The following is a 13444-nucleotide window of genomic DNA, read 5'->3' as shown; positions in this document are numbered from 1 at the left end:
GGGGGAGGGGCAGAGAGAGAGGGAGACACAGAATTGGAAACAGGCTCCAGGCTCTGAGCTATCAGCCCAGAGCCTGACGCCGGGTTCGAACTCACGGACTGTGAGATCGTGACCTGGCTGAAGTCGGACGCTTAACCGACTGCGCCACCCAGGCGCCCCTGACAGCCTTTAATTTAAAGTCTAGTTTGTCTGATATAAGTATGGCTACTCCAGCTTTCTTTTGGCTTCCAGTAGCATGATAAATAGTTCTCCATCCCCTCACTCTCAATCTAAAGGTGTCCTCAGGTCTAGAATGAGTCTCTTGTAGACAGCAAATAGATGGGTCTTGTTTTTTTATCCATTCTGATACCATGTCTTTTGGTTGGCGCATTTAATCCATTTACATTCAGTGTTATTATAGAAAGATACGGGTTTAGAGTCATTGTGATGTCTGTATGTTTTATGCTTGTAGCAATGTCTCTGGTACTTTGTCTCACAGGATCCCCCTTAGGATCTCTTGTAGGTCTGGTTTAGTGGTGACAAATTCCTTCAGTTTTTGTTTGTTTGGGAAGACCTTTATCTCTCCTTCTCTTCTAATTGACAGACTTGCTGGATAAAGGATTCTCGGCTGCATATTTTTTCTGTTCAACACATTGAAGATCTCCTGCCAATCCTTTCTGGCCTGCGAAGTTTCAGTAGAGAGATCGGTCACGAGTCTTATAGGTCTCCCTTTATATGTTAGAGCACGTATATCCCTAGCTGCTTTCAGAATTTTCTCTTTATCCTTGTATTTTGCCAGTTTCACTATGATACGTCGTGCAGAAGATCGATTCAAGTTACGTCTGAAGGGAGTTCTCTGTGCCTCTTGGATTTCAATGCCTTTTTCCTTCCCCAGTTCAGGGAAGTTCTCAACTATTATTTCTTCAAGTACCCCTTCAGCACCTTTCCCTCTCTCTTCCTCCTCTGGGATACCACTTATGCGTATATTATTTCTTTTTAGTGTATCACTTAGTTCTCTAATTTTGCCCTCATACTCCTGGATTTTTTTATCTTTTTCTCAGCTTCCTCTTTTTCCATAATTTTATCTTCTAGTTCACCTATTCTCTCCTCTGCCTCTTCAATCCGAGCCGTGGTCGTTTCCATTTTATTTTGCATCTCATTTAAAGCGTTTTTCAGCTCCTCGTGACTGTTCCTTAGTCCCTTGATCTCTGTAGCAAGAGATTCTCTGCTGTCCTCTATACTGTTTTCAAGCCCAGCGATTAATTTTATGACTATTATTCTAAATTCACTTTCTGTTATATTATTTAAATCCTTTTTGATCAGTTCATTAGCTGTTGTTATTCCCTGGAGATTCTTTTGAGGGGAATTCTTCCGTTTGGTCATTTTGGATAGTCCCTGGAGTGGTGCGGACCCGCAGGGCACTTCCCCTGTGCTGTCTTGAATAACTTGCGTTGGTGGGTGGGGCCACAGTCAGACCTGATATCTGCCCCCAGCCCACCGCTGGGGCCACAGTCTGGTGTGTGCCTTCTTTTCTCCTCTCCTAGGGGTGGGATTCACTGTGGGGTGGCGGCCCCGTCTGGGCTACTTGCACACTGCCAGGCTTGTGATGCTGGGGATCTGGCGTCTTAGCTGGGGTGGGTAGGCAAGGTGGATAGGCAAGGTGCACGGGGCGGGAGGGGCAGGCTCAGCTCACTTTTCCTTCGGAGATCCGCTTCGGGAGGGGCCCTGTGGCAGCAGGAGGGAGTCAGACCTGCTGTCGGAGGGGTGGCTCCGCAGAAGCACAGCGTTGGGTGTTTGCGCTGAGTGAGCAAGTTCCCTGGAAGGAACCGGTTCCCTTTGGGATTTTGGCTGGGGGTGGGTGAGGGAGATGGCTCTGTCGAGCGCCTTTGTTCCCCGCCAAACTGAGCTCTGTGGTCCCGGGGCTCAGCAACTCTCCCTCCCTTTGTCCTCCAGCCTTCCCGTTTTCCGAGCAGAGCTGTTAACTTATGACCTCCCAGAGGCTGAGTCCCGCTTGCTGTGGGAACACACTCCGTCCGGCCCCTCCGCTTCCTCCAGCCAGACTCGGGGGCTCTGCTTGGCCTGCGGGCTGCCCCTCCGCCCCGGCTCCCTCCCGCCAGTCCGTGGAGCGCGCACCGCCTCGCTGCCCTTCCTACCCTCTTCCGTGGGCCTCTCGTCTGCGCTTGGCTCCGGAGACTCCGTTCTGCCAGTCTTCTGGCATTTTTCTGGGTTATTTAGGCAGGTGTAGGTGGAATCTAAGTGATCAGCAGGACGCGCGGTGAGCCCAGCGTCGTCCTATGCCACCATCTTCTTGAGAATCCTCGCACTGGGTGTTATATACAGGGGATGAATCTACTCCTGTAATCATTATTGCACTAAATGCTAACGGATTTAAAATTCTTAAAAATACATAAATAAAAAAATAAAAGGTCCTTTCACGTTCATTCTCCTGTTAGCTCTCTGTAACAGCACTGGTAGACAGGGCAACTATTATCCCCATCTTACAGCTGAAACAGCAGAGGCTTAGAGAAGCCAAGGGGTGGGGGGGGGCTGCTTCGGATCCCCCTAGAACAATAAAAATAACAGTTACAGAGAATTTACGTGATGCCAAGCATGGTATTAACACTTCATGTGCATGATCTCCCTTAATCCTCCAGTCTGTTACCCTAGTTACCCTAGTTAAAAGAACTCAATTTGGTAGGGATAATGATGGAAACACTGATTACATGTGTTCCAAAAATGATGAGAAACATGAATTATTCTGTGTCTCTCCACTGCCACCTTCTTTCCCTACAGATTCATCTTTCAGTTTACCACCTCTCTCTTCAGCTGTGTCTGCTGTTTAACCTGTCAAGTTTTAATGTTGATGGCTGCATTTCTTAGAAATTCTCTTTGGTTCTTTCTCCATAGTTTTCCCCACTATATGCCTTAAAACCCAATGCTGTAGTTAGGATTAGTTTGAGTCCTAGAAGCATCATTTCCTGTGCTTTTAATCGTATAATCTCAGACCTTTTTTTTTTTTCCTCTCCTTTCAGAGTCTCTCATTTTAATATTTTGCAAAATATTTTCTGGTTTAGAGTACCCCAAGGGGTGCCTGGCTGGCTCAGTAGAGCATGTGACTCTGGATCCCAGGGTTGTGAGTTTGAGTGCCATGTTGGGTATAGAGTTTACTTTAGAATAAAATAGCGGGGGTTCTCCAGATATTTTCTAAACAAATACCTATCAATGTTAGTTTAACAGATAAAATAGCCCCAAAATACAGTGTTGGCCCCAAAATAGCTGAAGTTACATGCACACTGGTATTCTATTTATACAAGCTCCAGAGGTCCAGGGTTTTGTGTTCGTGAAGGGTGTTACGATCTAGCATGAGGCCTTGCCCATAGAAAGGCAAATAGAAGTATTTGTTTCATTACCCAGTGGTAGCCTTATCTGACAGGATGAAATTGAGTACAGCTCCACGTTTGTGGCTTGGGGGTGTGTGTGGAGCGTGGCCCAATAATTGACAAGGGGGCAAGAAGAGGAACAGGGTTTTCTCCTGGCGGAAGCAGAGGCAATGGATTCAGTTTCACCGTTCAGCTCCGGACTCCTCGGGCTAGTCTCCAGAGATACTGTTCGTCAATATGCTTTCTAAAGACACCGAGTGGCAGTGTTCACTGTCCACAGAGAGAGTGCTTCTTTGAGGTTTCTGCCTCATTTCTGCTGTGGAGTTTCTCCTTGATGTATCATGGGTCTTTTACCTTTGAAAACATTCACTGTCCACAATGGGGCAGGAACACCCAAACTTGAAAAGCTTTTTTGCACATGCTCAGTTTCACAGCATTGTTTCCATATTGTATTTTTATTTTAAGACTGGATATCCCGAACAAATCCTAGAGAAATGCAGTCTGATCTGAAGAGAAGGAAATTACAAAGCCATCCCTGGGTAAAGCAAGGTGAGAGAAAGCCAGTGATAGCTTCTCAGGTGTGTAGATACCCCAGGGGTAAAGGTTTATCCTTTTAAATGCAGGACTTGTTCGCCTTAATTTCTTAATTTTGGTGGTGATTTTGTCATTCTTTTTAGATGGCAATCAATAATTATGTTCATTTGACAAGAGTATTGAAGTCTAGTTACCAGGTCAATTGTAGCAGAAGTGGAGGTGGGATTAGTTGGTGGCCACAGCCTTTGCTAATCTCTTTTCACAGCCTGACTACTTGAAGCAACAACTCAGCGCCCGTCTCCATTTGTTTCCATCTGCTTTGGAGACACGGCCTGCCCTTGTGGTTATAATACTGCTTAACCACGTGTTGGTTTCTCTTTTTATTATCCTTCAGTCTTCAGTCTTTCTGTTTTGCTGGCTGTTTTCTTTTTCAACACAGTGTTCATCCAACTTTGCAGCTGGAACTTCTCCACAGTTCCATTCTCTCTGTGGCCTCTCCTCCCTGGACTCTCTTGTCCTACAGGTTACCACTGTTTTTAAAATTAAGAGATGGCCAGAATTCATTTTCCTTCTGTCACAATGACAGGGCAGGAATTGTTAGAACCATATCCAGACCTTGTGATTCAAATATTAGGTAAAATGTGACTGCCTTAGATGTGATGATAAAAGAATAAACCAACAAACTTATAAGTGAATCGGTCCCATCGTAACTGTCCTTTTCCCTTGAAAGGTTCTAGTGCTCCGTGTGGGAGTCTGCAGTGTACGAAAAAACACATCAGTGCTGAGCTTTCACCTCGATCAAAGCAGGTACGTATAGAGTATGAGAGAGAGACCGTGGTGAGCCCCTGGACAACTGTTCACGAGAGTCCTGCTTCCCTTCTACAGGTAAGCATTGTTCCAGATTTCAATTTGTCTGGTGATTTCCCTGTGTCCCCTAGTTCCGTCTGTTTTGTTTTGCGGGATGTAGAGATACTGCAAGATTGAAGGGGTAATTCAGAGCATCTACACCTTTGGCTTAGGGCTCCAGCATTTATCAGAATTTTCCTTGATTTTGCATTTTCCTTTTAACTAAAAGATAACAAAACTGTAAGAACAGATCATTGTACGACAAGTATAAAAACCCACTGTGTCCACTCTTCAGATCTGGTGCCAGCGTCTAGCTGTGTCAGGTGACGTTCAGCCCACTGTCGATCCTGTTGGGCTGGGCAACCCCTGTCCTGGGTTTGCTTCGCATTTCCTTCGCCAGTTGGTGCATGAGCGACTAGAATCTTTGGAAAGCTTAGTTCACGTTCCGTTTACTTTTTCCTCAGGCTAAGACCACAGCTTACTACCTTTCTTAATTTGATAGGACTTGGCAGCAACCGAAGAAGAGCTAGAGCCTCCTTTCGGGGTGGGTGGCGTCAACAGTGTGTCTGGGAGCACTGGCAGCATCCTCAGCAGACTTGACTGGAACGCCATTGAAGACATGGTGGCCGGCGTGGACAACAAGAACCTGTCTCTCCACTGGGCCTTGGACCCGTAAGACCTGCGTATCATTGTGTTTCCCGGCAGAGACTAGCATCTCATTGATGTAGTTCTGAAAGATTGGAGTGTTTAAGGGAGAGAAGCAACGAAGGAAGCAGCATGAATATACCACCTGCAGCCATATCATTCCCTGGATTAGCCGTTTCAAGAGGGAAAATAAACACTTCTCAATAATTTTGCCTTCATGGGGAAAGGGTTGTTTAACTATAGATACATGCTTTTGCATTTGGTATCTCTTTAGGCATACTTTTTACAATGATGAAAAAATGAAAAGAACCTGTCAAGCCAGTTTACATAATATTTATTTCAATAAAAATCTTCTATATCACCTCCTCCTTTACTACCCCCCAAGTTTTGAGAAGCAACCTTATATGGATAAACCCGACGGAAAAATTCTTTCGTTGTGGAGAAGAAAGTCATAATCTTGCCCTGAGACATAATGAGCTCCATTTTAAAACAGAGCCTTCTGGGCTGAGGGCTCAGAGCCTGGAGCCTGTTTCCGATTCTGTGTCTCCCTCTCTCTCTGCCCCTCCCCCGTTCATGCTCTGTCTCTCTCTGTCCCAAAAATAAATAAAAGTTGAAAAAAAAAAAAAAATTTAAAACAGAGCCTTAAACTCACCTGTGCAGGCCTGGCCCAGGAGTGAAAAAGGAACCACTTTCCACCAATACTGGACTTCTAAATAAGCCAAGTTTCACGGAGGCCAGATCTGGCCTCTGCTCTGTAACCTGAAAAGCCTTGAAGAAACAGGGCTGGATGCTTTGAGTGGGAAACAGGATTCCCGACTGTAGAAAGCTCACGTTAACTTTATAAAAACTACGGTGCAGAGACGTGGGTAGTTTCTGGCGTTGCACCCAAATAATAATTTGGGAGATAATTTTTGTGAGAAGAAACTAAAAACCTTCACCCATTTGTCAATTTTTGGTGTAGTATCAAAGAATACTACTGTCTGAAAAAGCTATGAAATATACCTCCTTTTCCAACTACATTTGTGAGGCCAGATTTTTTTCGTATATACTTTGACCAGAACAACATGCTGGAACAGGTTGAATGCAGAAGCAGGTATGGGAATTCGGCTGTCTTCCATTAAGCCAAACATTAAAGACATTTGTAAAACTATGAAACTGCTACTCTGCTCATCAAGTTTTGATTTGGAAAATATCTTCTGTAAATGTGTCTTATAAACATTGGGTCATTGTAATTAAAAATGTTTAAACATTTCTCTGTTTTCATTTTTAACATGATAAATGTTCACAGATACACCCACATAAAAAAAAGCTCTTTAGGACCCTCGATTTTTATAAGGCGAACACAAAGTTTGAGAACTGCTGTTTTAGAGCTATGTGTGAACTCTTAACAACTTGACATTTCACACCACTTCAGAAATAAAGGGGTTTTACAACAGTATAATCCCTTTTACCTCCCTGCTCCTGTTCTGATTTAAACATTTAGTTGTCTTATTTCCAGTGCGTTTTCATTTCTTCCTGTATCCAAATCTCTGTCTAGTATTATTTCCCTTCAGCCTGAAGATCATTGGATTTCATATAGTGTAGATCTTGGCAATTAATTCTCTCAGGCTTCATTGACAGAACTATATCTTACCCTCGTTATTGAAGGGTATTTTCTGTAGCCCTTATTCTAGGGCAAGATTTTTACTTCTAGGCTGGATGTCTGGAGTGTTAATGAGGTGTTAGCAGGGTCTCGCTGCTCTGGCTGGGCAGAGCCTCCCTCACCCCCCAGCCGTGCTCAGCCTCAGTGACCACCTTCTGGTGTGCCTCAGGGAGTCTTGTACTGAATACAGCAGCTCTGCCCCGTCTGCACACAGACTTTTGGGAATCGTCTCTGTGCAGCCAGCTTCCTTCTCTCTGTTGCCCTGGCCTGCAGAAGCCAGCCACTGTTACCACCCTGACCTCTGCCTCTTCAGCATCGTAGGAGGACCACAAGTGTTCCGCTCGGACTCTAGTTCATTATGTTGAAGTCATCGGGACAATATCCTTAAGCAGACAGCTAGGCGTTCACGAGACTCACCTCAGGAGTCTCCCTTCTCCCCGGGATCACTGTTCTGTGTTGCCTGTTTTCCAGTGTCTAAGAGCAGTTGCCTCACGTGTGTTCCGACTCACTTTATGGTTCAGACAGGCAGACGAGTCAGGTAGTAGTTACTCTGTCATAGGTGAGGTGGAAGTGTTCTCCTAGTGAACATCCACACAATAAACCTGAAACTGTGGAGTGAACGAGGGCAGAGAGTATTAGCAGAGGACTGATATTCCTAGGCAGTCTCAACCTCTAGCTTGAGTCTCAACCTCTGGCTGCAGTACAAAAAACTGCAGTACAGTGGGGGCGCCTGGGTGGCATATAGCAGGGAAAACTATGGAGAACCAAAGAGAATTTCTAAGAAATGCAGCCGTCAACATTAAAACGTGACAGGTTGAACAGCAGACACAGCTGAAGAGAGAGGTGGTAAACTGAAAGATGAATCTGTAAGGAAAGAAGGTGGCAGTGGAGAGACACAGAATAATTCATGTTTCTCATCATTTTTGGAACACATGTAATCAGTGTTTCCATCATTATCCCTACCAAATTGAGTTCTTTTAACTAGGGTAACTAGGGTAACAGACCTCAGTGGATGAACTGGAGGATTAAGGGAGATCATGCACATGAAGTGTTAATACCATGCTTGGCATCATGTAAATTCTCTGTTATTTTTTTTGTTCTAGGGGGATCCGAAGCAGCCCCCCCCCCCCAAGCTGGCTTCTCTAAGCCTCTGCTGTTTCAGCTGTAAGATGGGGATAATAGTTGCCCTGTCTACCAGTTTTGTTAGGGAGAGCTAACAGGAGAATGAATGTGAAAGTACCTTTTATTTTATGTATTTAAAAAAAATTTTTTTTATTAACATTTATTTTTGAAACAGAGAGAGACAGAGCATGAACAGGGGAGGGTCAGAGAGAGGGAGACACAGAATCTGAAACAGGCTCCAGGTTCTGAGCAGTCAGCACAGAGCCGGACGCGGGGCTCAAACTCATGGACCGTGAGATTGTGACCTGAGCCAAAGTCGGACGCCCAACTGACTGAGCCACCCAGGTGCCCCTTATTTATGTATTTTTAAGAATTTTAAATCCAAGTTAGCATTTAGTGCAATAATGATTTCAGGAGTAGATTCATCCTCTGTATATAACACCCAGTGCTCATCCCAACAAGTATCTTCCTTAATGCCCCTCACCCATTTAGCCCATCCCCCCACCCACAACCCTCAGTTTGTTCTCTGTTTACGAGTCTCTTATGTTTTGCCCCCCTCCTTGTTTTTATATTATTTTTGCTTCCCTTATGTTCATCTGTTTTGTATCTTTGTATCTTCACTCACATGAGTGAAGTCATATGATATTTGTCTTTCTCTGACTAATCTCGCTTAGCATAGTGAAAATACCTTTTAAACGGTGAAGAGTAACATGGAGTGAATGGTGGGTTAGACCTTCATTCTTAAGATCATTACCACCCCCTGTCTGGCTGATCAGAGCACAGCTAATTTGGAATCCCCAAACTTATGAGTCTGTGTGCTGCATGACCATGTGATAATAGCACCTTCCCGAGTACTTGTTTTTATGTTCGGTACTGTGCTAAGCCCACAATATGTATGTTCTCAATATTGTAACACATAGTTTGCTGGTGAGAAAACCGAGGCTTACACAGATGGGTTAGGAATTTTCCTAGGGCTAAAGAGTAAGTGGTGAACTAGGGTTCCAAACAAAGCTAACCCCACAGCCTATTCTCTGAACTGCTGCACACACAGCCATACTCTTCACTCTGAAATCGGTATCTGAAATTTTTTTTAAAGTTTGTCTATCTTGAGAGAGCAAGCAAGCGAGCGAGCAAGCAAGCGAGCGCAGGGGAGGGGCAGAGAGAGAGGGGGAGACAGACAGAATCCCAAGCAGGCTCCACAGTGCAGAGCCTAAGGCAGGGCTCAAACCCACAAACCACAAGATCATGACCTGAGCCAAAACCAAGAGTCAGACAATTAACCAACTGAGCCACCCAGGTGCCCTGTATTTGAAATTTCTAAGAGTGTCTTATGACTTAAGAAAATTTTTAAGTTTATTTTGAGAGTGCGAACTTGAGCGGGGGAGGGGTAGAGAGAGGGAGAGACGATGCGAAGCCTGACATGGGGCTTGAACTCACGACCTATGAGATCATGACCTGAACCCAAATCACGAGTAGGACGCTTAACTGACTGAGCCACCCAGGCACCCCTTGTCTTATGATTTTTAAAAATTTAAGTTCGAGAACCTTATTCGTGGGGCACCTGGGTGGTTCAGTCCATTAAGCATCCGACTTTGTCTCAGGTCATGATCAGGTCACGGTTCACGAGTTCAAGCCCCGCATCGGGCTCTATACTGACAGCTCAGAGCCTGGAGCCCGCTTCAGATTCTGTTTCCCCCTCTCTCTCTGCACCTCCCCTGATCGTACTCTGTCTCTCCCTCTCTCTCAAAACTAAATAAGATCTTTTTAAAAAAATTTTTTAAAAAGAACTTTATTCTTGAAGTGCCTGGGTGGCTCGGTCGGCTAAGCATCTGACTCTTGATCTCAGCTCCAGGTCTTGACCTCAGGGTCGGGTCCCACGTTGGGCTCCCCGCTAGGTGCGAAGCCTACTTAAAACAGAAAAAGAACTTTACTTCCCATTACCTTTGTGGAAGGTAACTGGAGACAGCACAGGCTTTCTTACTGCCACTTTGGCTCCATCGCCTTTATTCTGTGTGGTAAAAGTAGCAGTTCCTAGAAAAGCAGGCAAACTTCTTTAACCTTCTGTATACATATCGTATTAGAAATTCTTTGAGGACAGAAACCTGTGACTAAGAGGACCCGATACACGGTAGTCGATTTGAACCAAGAAAGCAAAACAGAAGTGCAGAGGAAGGAAAGGAAAACTCTGCTTTGAAACTTGGGACCCTCACAGCACAACCATGGTCCTTTTTCAAAACGGCAAATGTGCCTGGACACCCTCTCTGACAACTGGAAGAGCCAGGCACATAAGCCTCTTAGCAGTAAACACCTTGACGGATGCCAAGTTACACTGTATGGAAAGAACGATCAAGAATGATAAGAAAGTTCTAGGGTTAAGAACACCATTTACTATTTATAGTATGCAAAGCACTTTCCATATCTTTTTAAAATACTTCTCTATCTCCTTTAGAGAGTAAGAGAGCACGAGCAGGGAGGAGCAGAGAGAGTGGGAGACACAGAATCCGAAGCAGGCTCCAGGCTCCGAGCTGTCAGCACAGAGCCCGACACGGGAACCCAAACCCACACACTGTGAGATCATGACCTGAGCCAAAATTGGACACTCGACTGACTGGGCCACCCAGGTGTCCCAAAATGCTTTCCTTATTATCTCAACACTTCTATAAGATAGGTTGTAAATAACATATTTGAGGGCACAAAGTGAGCCGCAGAGCTGGGTTATGAATACAGGCCCGCATGATTCCACAGGCTAGAACTCTGCCTTTGATGCTTCTTAGTTACTTATCATACAGCCTTTATATTGCTTTTGATGAAACTAAACATAAAACAAGCAAAAAAAAAAAAAAAAAAAAAAAGGCAGGGCGATCACTTAGGGTAACAGTTTGCAATCAGAGCTGAAGATATTAGCCAGAAATTACACACTGCTTTACAAGACAGGTAACAACACAAAGACTCACCAGTATCTTCAGAACAACTCTTCTTTCACAAAATAAGCTATAATGAATTTTAAAATCCTGATGAGCTCTCCCTCCCTATCTGTGCAATGACTGCACTTGCCCCACGTGGGCCCAGGTGACATGGGTCACTGACTAGGATAGGACCTGGGATCAGTTATGCATGGGTTTCTCCCACTGCCCCACAATATCGGGGTGTCTAAGCCTCTGAATGCGGCCAAGGGAAATGGCTGGGTTCTGGGTGTGGAAGAGGCCACATGTAGGCACGACCTGGAGAGAGAAGCCAGCTTGTTCACCAGCCCCTCAAGTTGCTTTGGTCTCTCACATTCTGGGGAAGCTAAGTGACAGGTGAGCTGGGGTAACAGCTGGTCATATACTGGTCTTCTCTGATATAAATACAGCAATCAGCAATACCCACCCACTGGTATTCCCGGACAGGAGTTTATAAAAAGTTATTTTTAGGCAGAAAAGCTAAATAGCCATTGTTTTCATTTATCCAAGTATTCAATTATTTCATTTGTTCAGTGTGAGAGTACGAGATAAAGAAGAGAGTGTTGCTACCCTCAAAAAATACAGTCAAGCATAGGACATGAGTTTACAAGCAACTACAACATGAGACGTGTTGCATGCACATGTGATTGAGGGGTCAGAGCACAAAAAAAACCCAGTTACAATGGTAGCTAAAAGAGTTATCTCTAGGGGAGCGTGGGGGGCTCAGTTAAGCGTCCAACTCTTGATCTTGGCTCAGGTCATGATTTCACGGGGGATCGAGCCTCACGCCAGGCTCTGTGCGGACAGCGTGGAATTCTCCCTCCCTCTCCGCCCCTCCCCCACTCATGCTTTCCGTCTAAATAAACATTAACAAGAATGCTGCAATATGATTATTTTGCCTAGTGTATCTTAACACAGAGGAATCATGCAAATGAATGTTTCAGACCCACTTCATGCCCTCCACACATAGATTAAAAGCATCAGTTTCTATATATAGATTTTAGACACTTACCATGCTTGGGAAATACCTCCAGTCATCAGAAGTGTTCTCCAATTTCTCAAAACTGAATCTTTGCTCACAGTTTTATTAGAAAAGGTTATACAGGGGCGCCTGGGTGGCTCAGTCGGTTAAGCGTCTGACTTTGGCTCAGGTCATGATCTCATGGTCCGTGAGTTCGAGCCCCGCGTCGGGTTCTGCGCTAATAGCTCAGCCTGGAGCCTGCTTCAGATTCTGTCTCCCTCTCTCTTTGCCTCTCCCCTGCTCACACTGTCTCTCTCAAAAATAAGTAAACATTAAAAGAAATTTTTTTTTAAAGGTTATACAGCATTTAGCATGGTGTATCACTAAACCAAAGTATTCTGGCTAAGTTTGGAATCCACCAGCAAAGAAAGCTCAAACAAAGCTGCCAAGAATTTATATATATGTACCTGGATTTAAAACATTGACTTCAGAGATGCGCCACGGCTTCGTTAGCGACGGTAGCTTCAGCCGGCTGTGAGCGTCGCCAGCCCCTCCCCCAGGAGACCGTTGCAGTTGGCCACCTCCTGCTCCTCGGTAACCATGTGTGACCGAAAGGCCGTGATCAAAAACGCCGACGTGTCGGAGGAGATGCAACAGGACTCGGTGGAGTGTGCGACTCAGGCGTTGGAGAAATACAACATAGAGAAGGACATTGCGGCCCATATTAAGAAGGAGTTTGACAAGAAGTACAACCCCACCTGGCACTGCATCGTGGGGAGGAACTTCGGTAGTTATGTGACACATGAAACCAAACACTTCATCTACTTCTACCTGGGCCAAGTGGCCATTCTTCTGTTCAAATCTGGTTAATCGCATGGACTGTGTCACACACCCAGTGATCCATCCAAAAACAAGGACTGCAGCCTAAATTCCATATACCAGAGACTGAAATCTTCAGCCTTGCCTAGGGGAACACCTCGATCTTTGAACCTTTATTGTGTTGTTTTGTACAGGGCGTTCTCTGTACGAATTTGTTGTGGTTATAAAACAATTAGCAAAACAGCTTACATTTGTATTTATTTTCTATTCCATATCTCTACCCCATGTTTTTCCTCCTCAAAATCCATTCCTTTCAAAAATAAATCTGTTGGAGAAGTGAAAAAAAAAAAAAAAATAAATAAAAAAATAAAACATTGACTTCAGACTTCCTTACTTTCTCACTTCAGCCCTGTTTCCAGCCAGACTCTATACTCAATAAATGTTGGATGGACTAATCATAAGCCATTATTGCTTATACAATTTTCCATTTCTCAATAATTCAAATTATTACATACCATGCTTTGTGTCTTGCTTAGCTTTTGTCTAGAAATCAAATCTTGGATCTTGCTGAGGA

At 44.6% G+C, this 13444-nt stretch overlaps 1 protein-coding gene and 1 pseudogene across 10 annotated transcripts in view; both read left to right on the top strand.

Annotated features, from left to right (window-relative positions):
* CPLANE1 (ciliogenesis and planar polarity effector complex subunit 1) overlaps nt 1-5602 on the top strand; it is a 144773-nt gene extending 139171 nt beyond the window's left edge. For 8 of the 10 annotated variants that reach the window (XM_086677296.1, XM_086677327.1, XM_086677291.1 and 5 more), the window contains 2 exons: nt 4624-4778; nt 5242-5602. In XM_086677296.1, coding sequence (XP_086533422.1) covers nt 4624-4778; nt 5242-5415 — 329 coding nt within the window. In that variant the 3' untranslated portion in view covers nt 5416-5602. Of the gene's footprint in view, nt 1-3824; nt 3992-4623; nt 4779-5241 lie in introns of those variants that run through there. The other 2 variants (XM_086677322.1, XM_086677319.1) reach the window with 1 other exon arrangement.
* A 6944-nt stretch (nt 5603-12546) lies between these two features.
* Nucleotides 12547-13206, top strand: LOC147584074 (dynein light chain 1, cytoplasmic pseudogene; annotated as a pseudogene).
* Nucleotides 13207-13444: the final 238 nt, after the last annotated feature.

The sequence above is a fragment of the Puma concolor genome, chromosome A1 (genome assembly GCF_028749965.1).
Source record: "Puma concolor isolate L17-30 chromosome A1, mPumCon1.1.hap2, whole genome shotgun sequence".
Lineage (NCBI taxonomy): Eukaryota > Metazoa > Chordata > Mammalia > Carnivora > Felidae > Puma > Puma concolor.
Note: the sequence above shows the minus strand (reverse complement) of the source record. Positions and strands in the feature narration are given on the sequence as shown.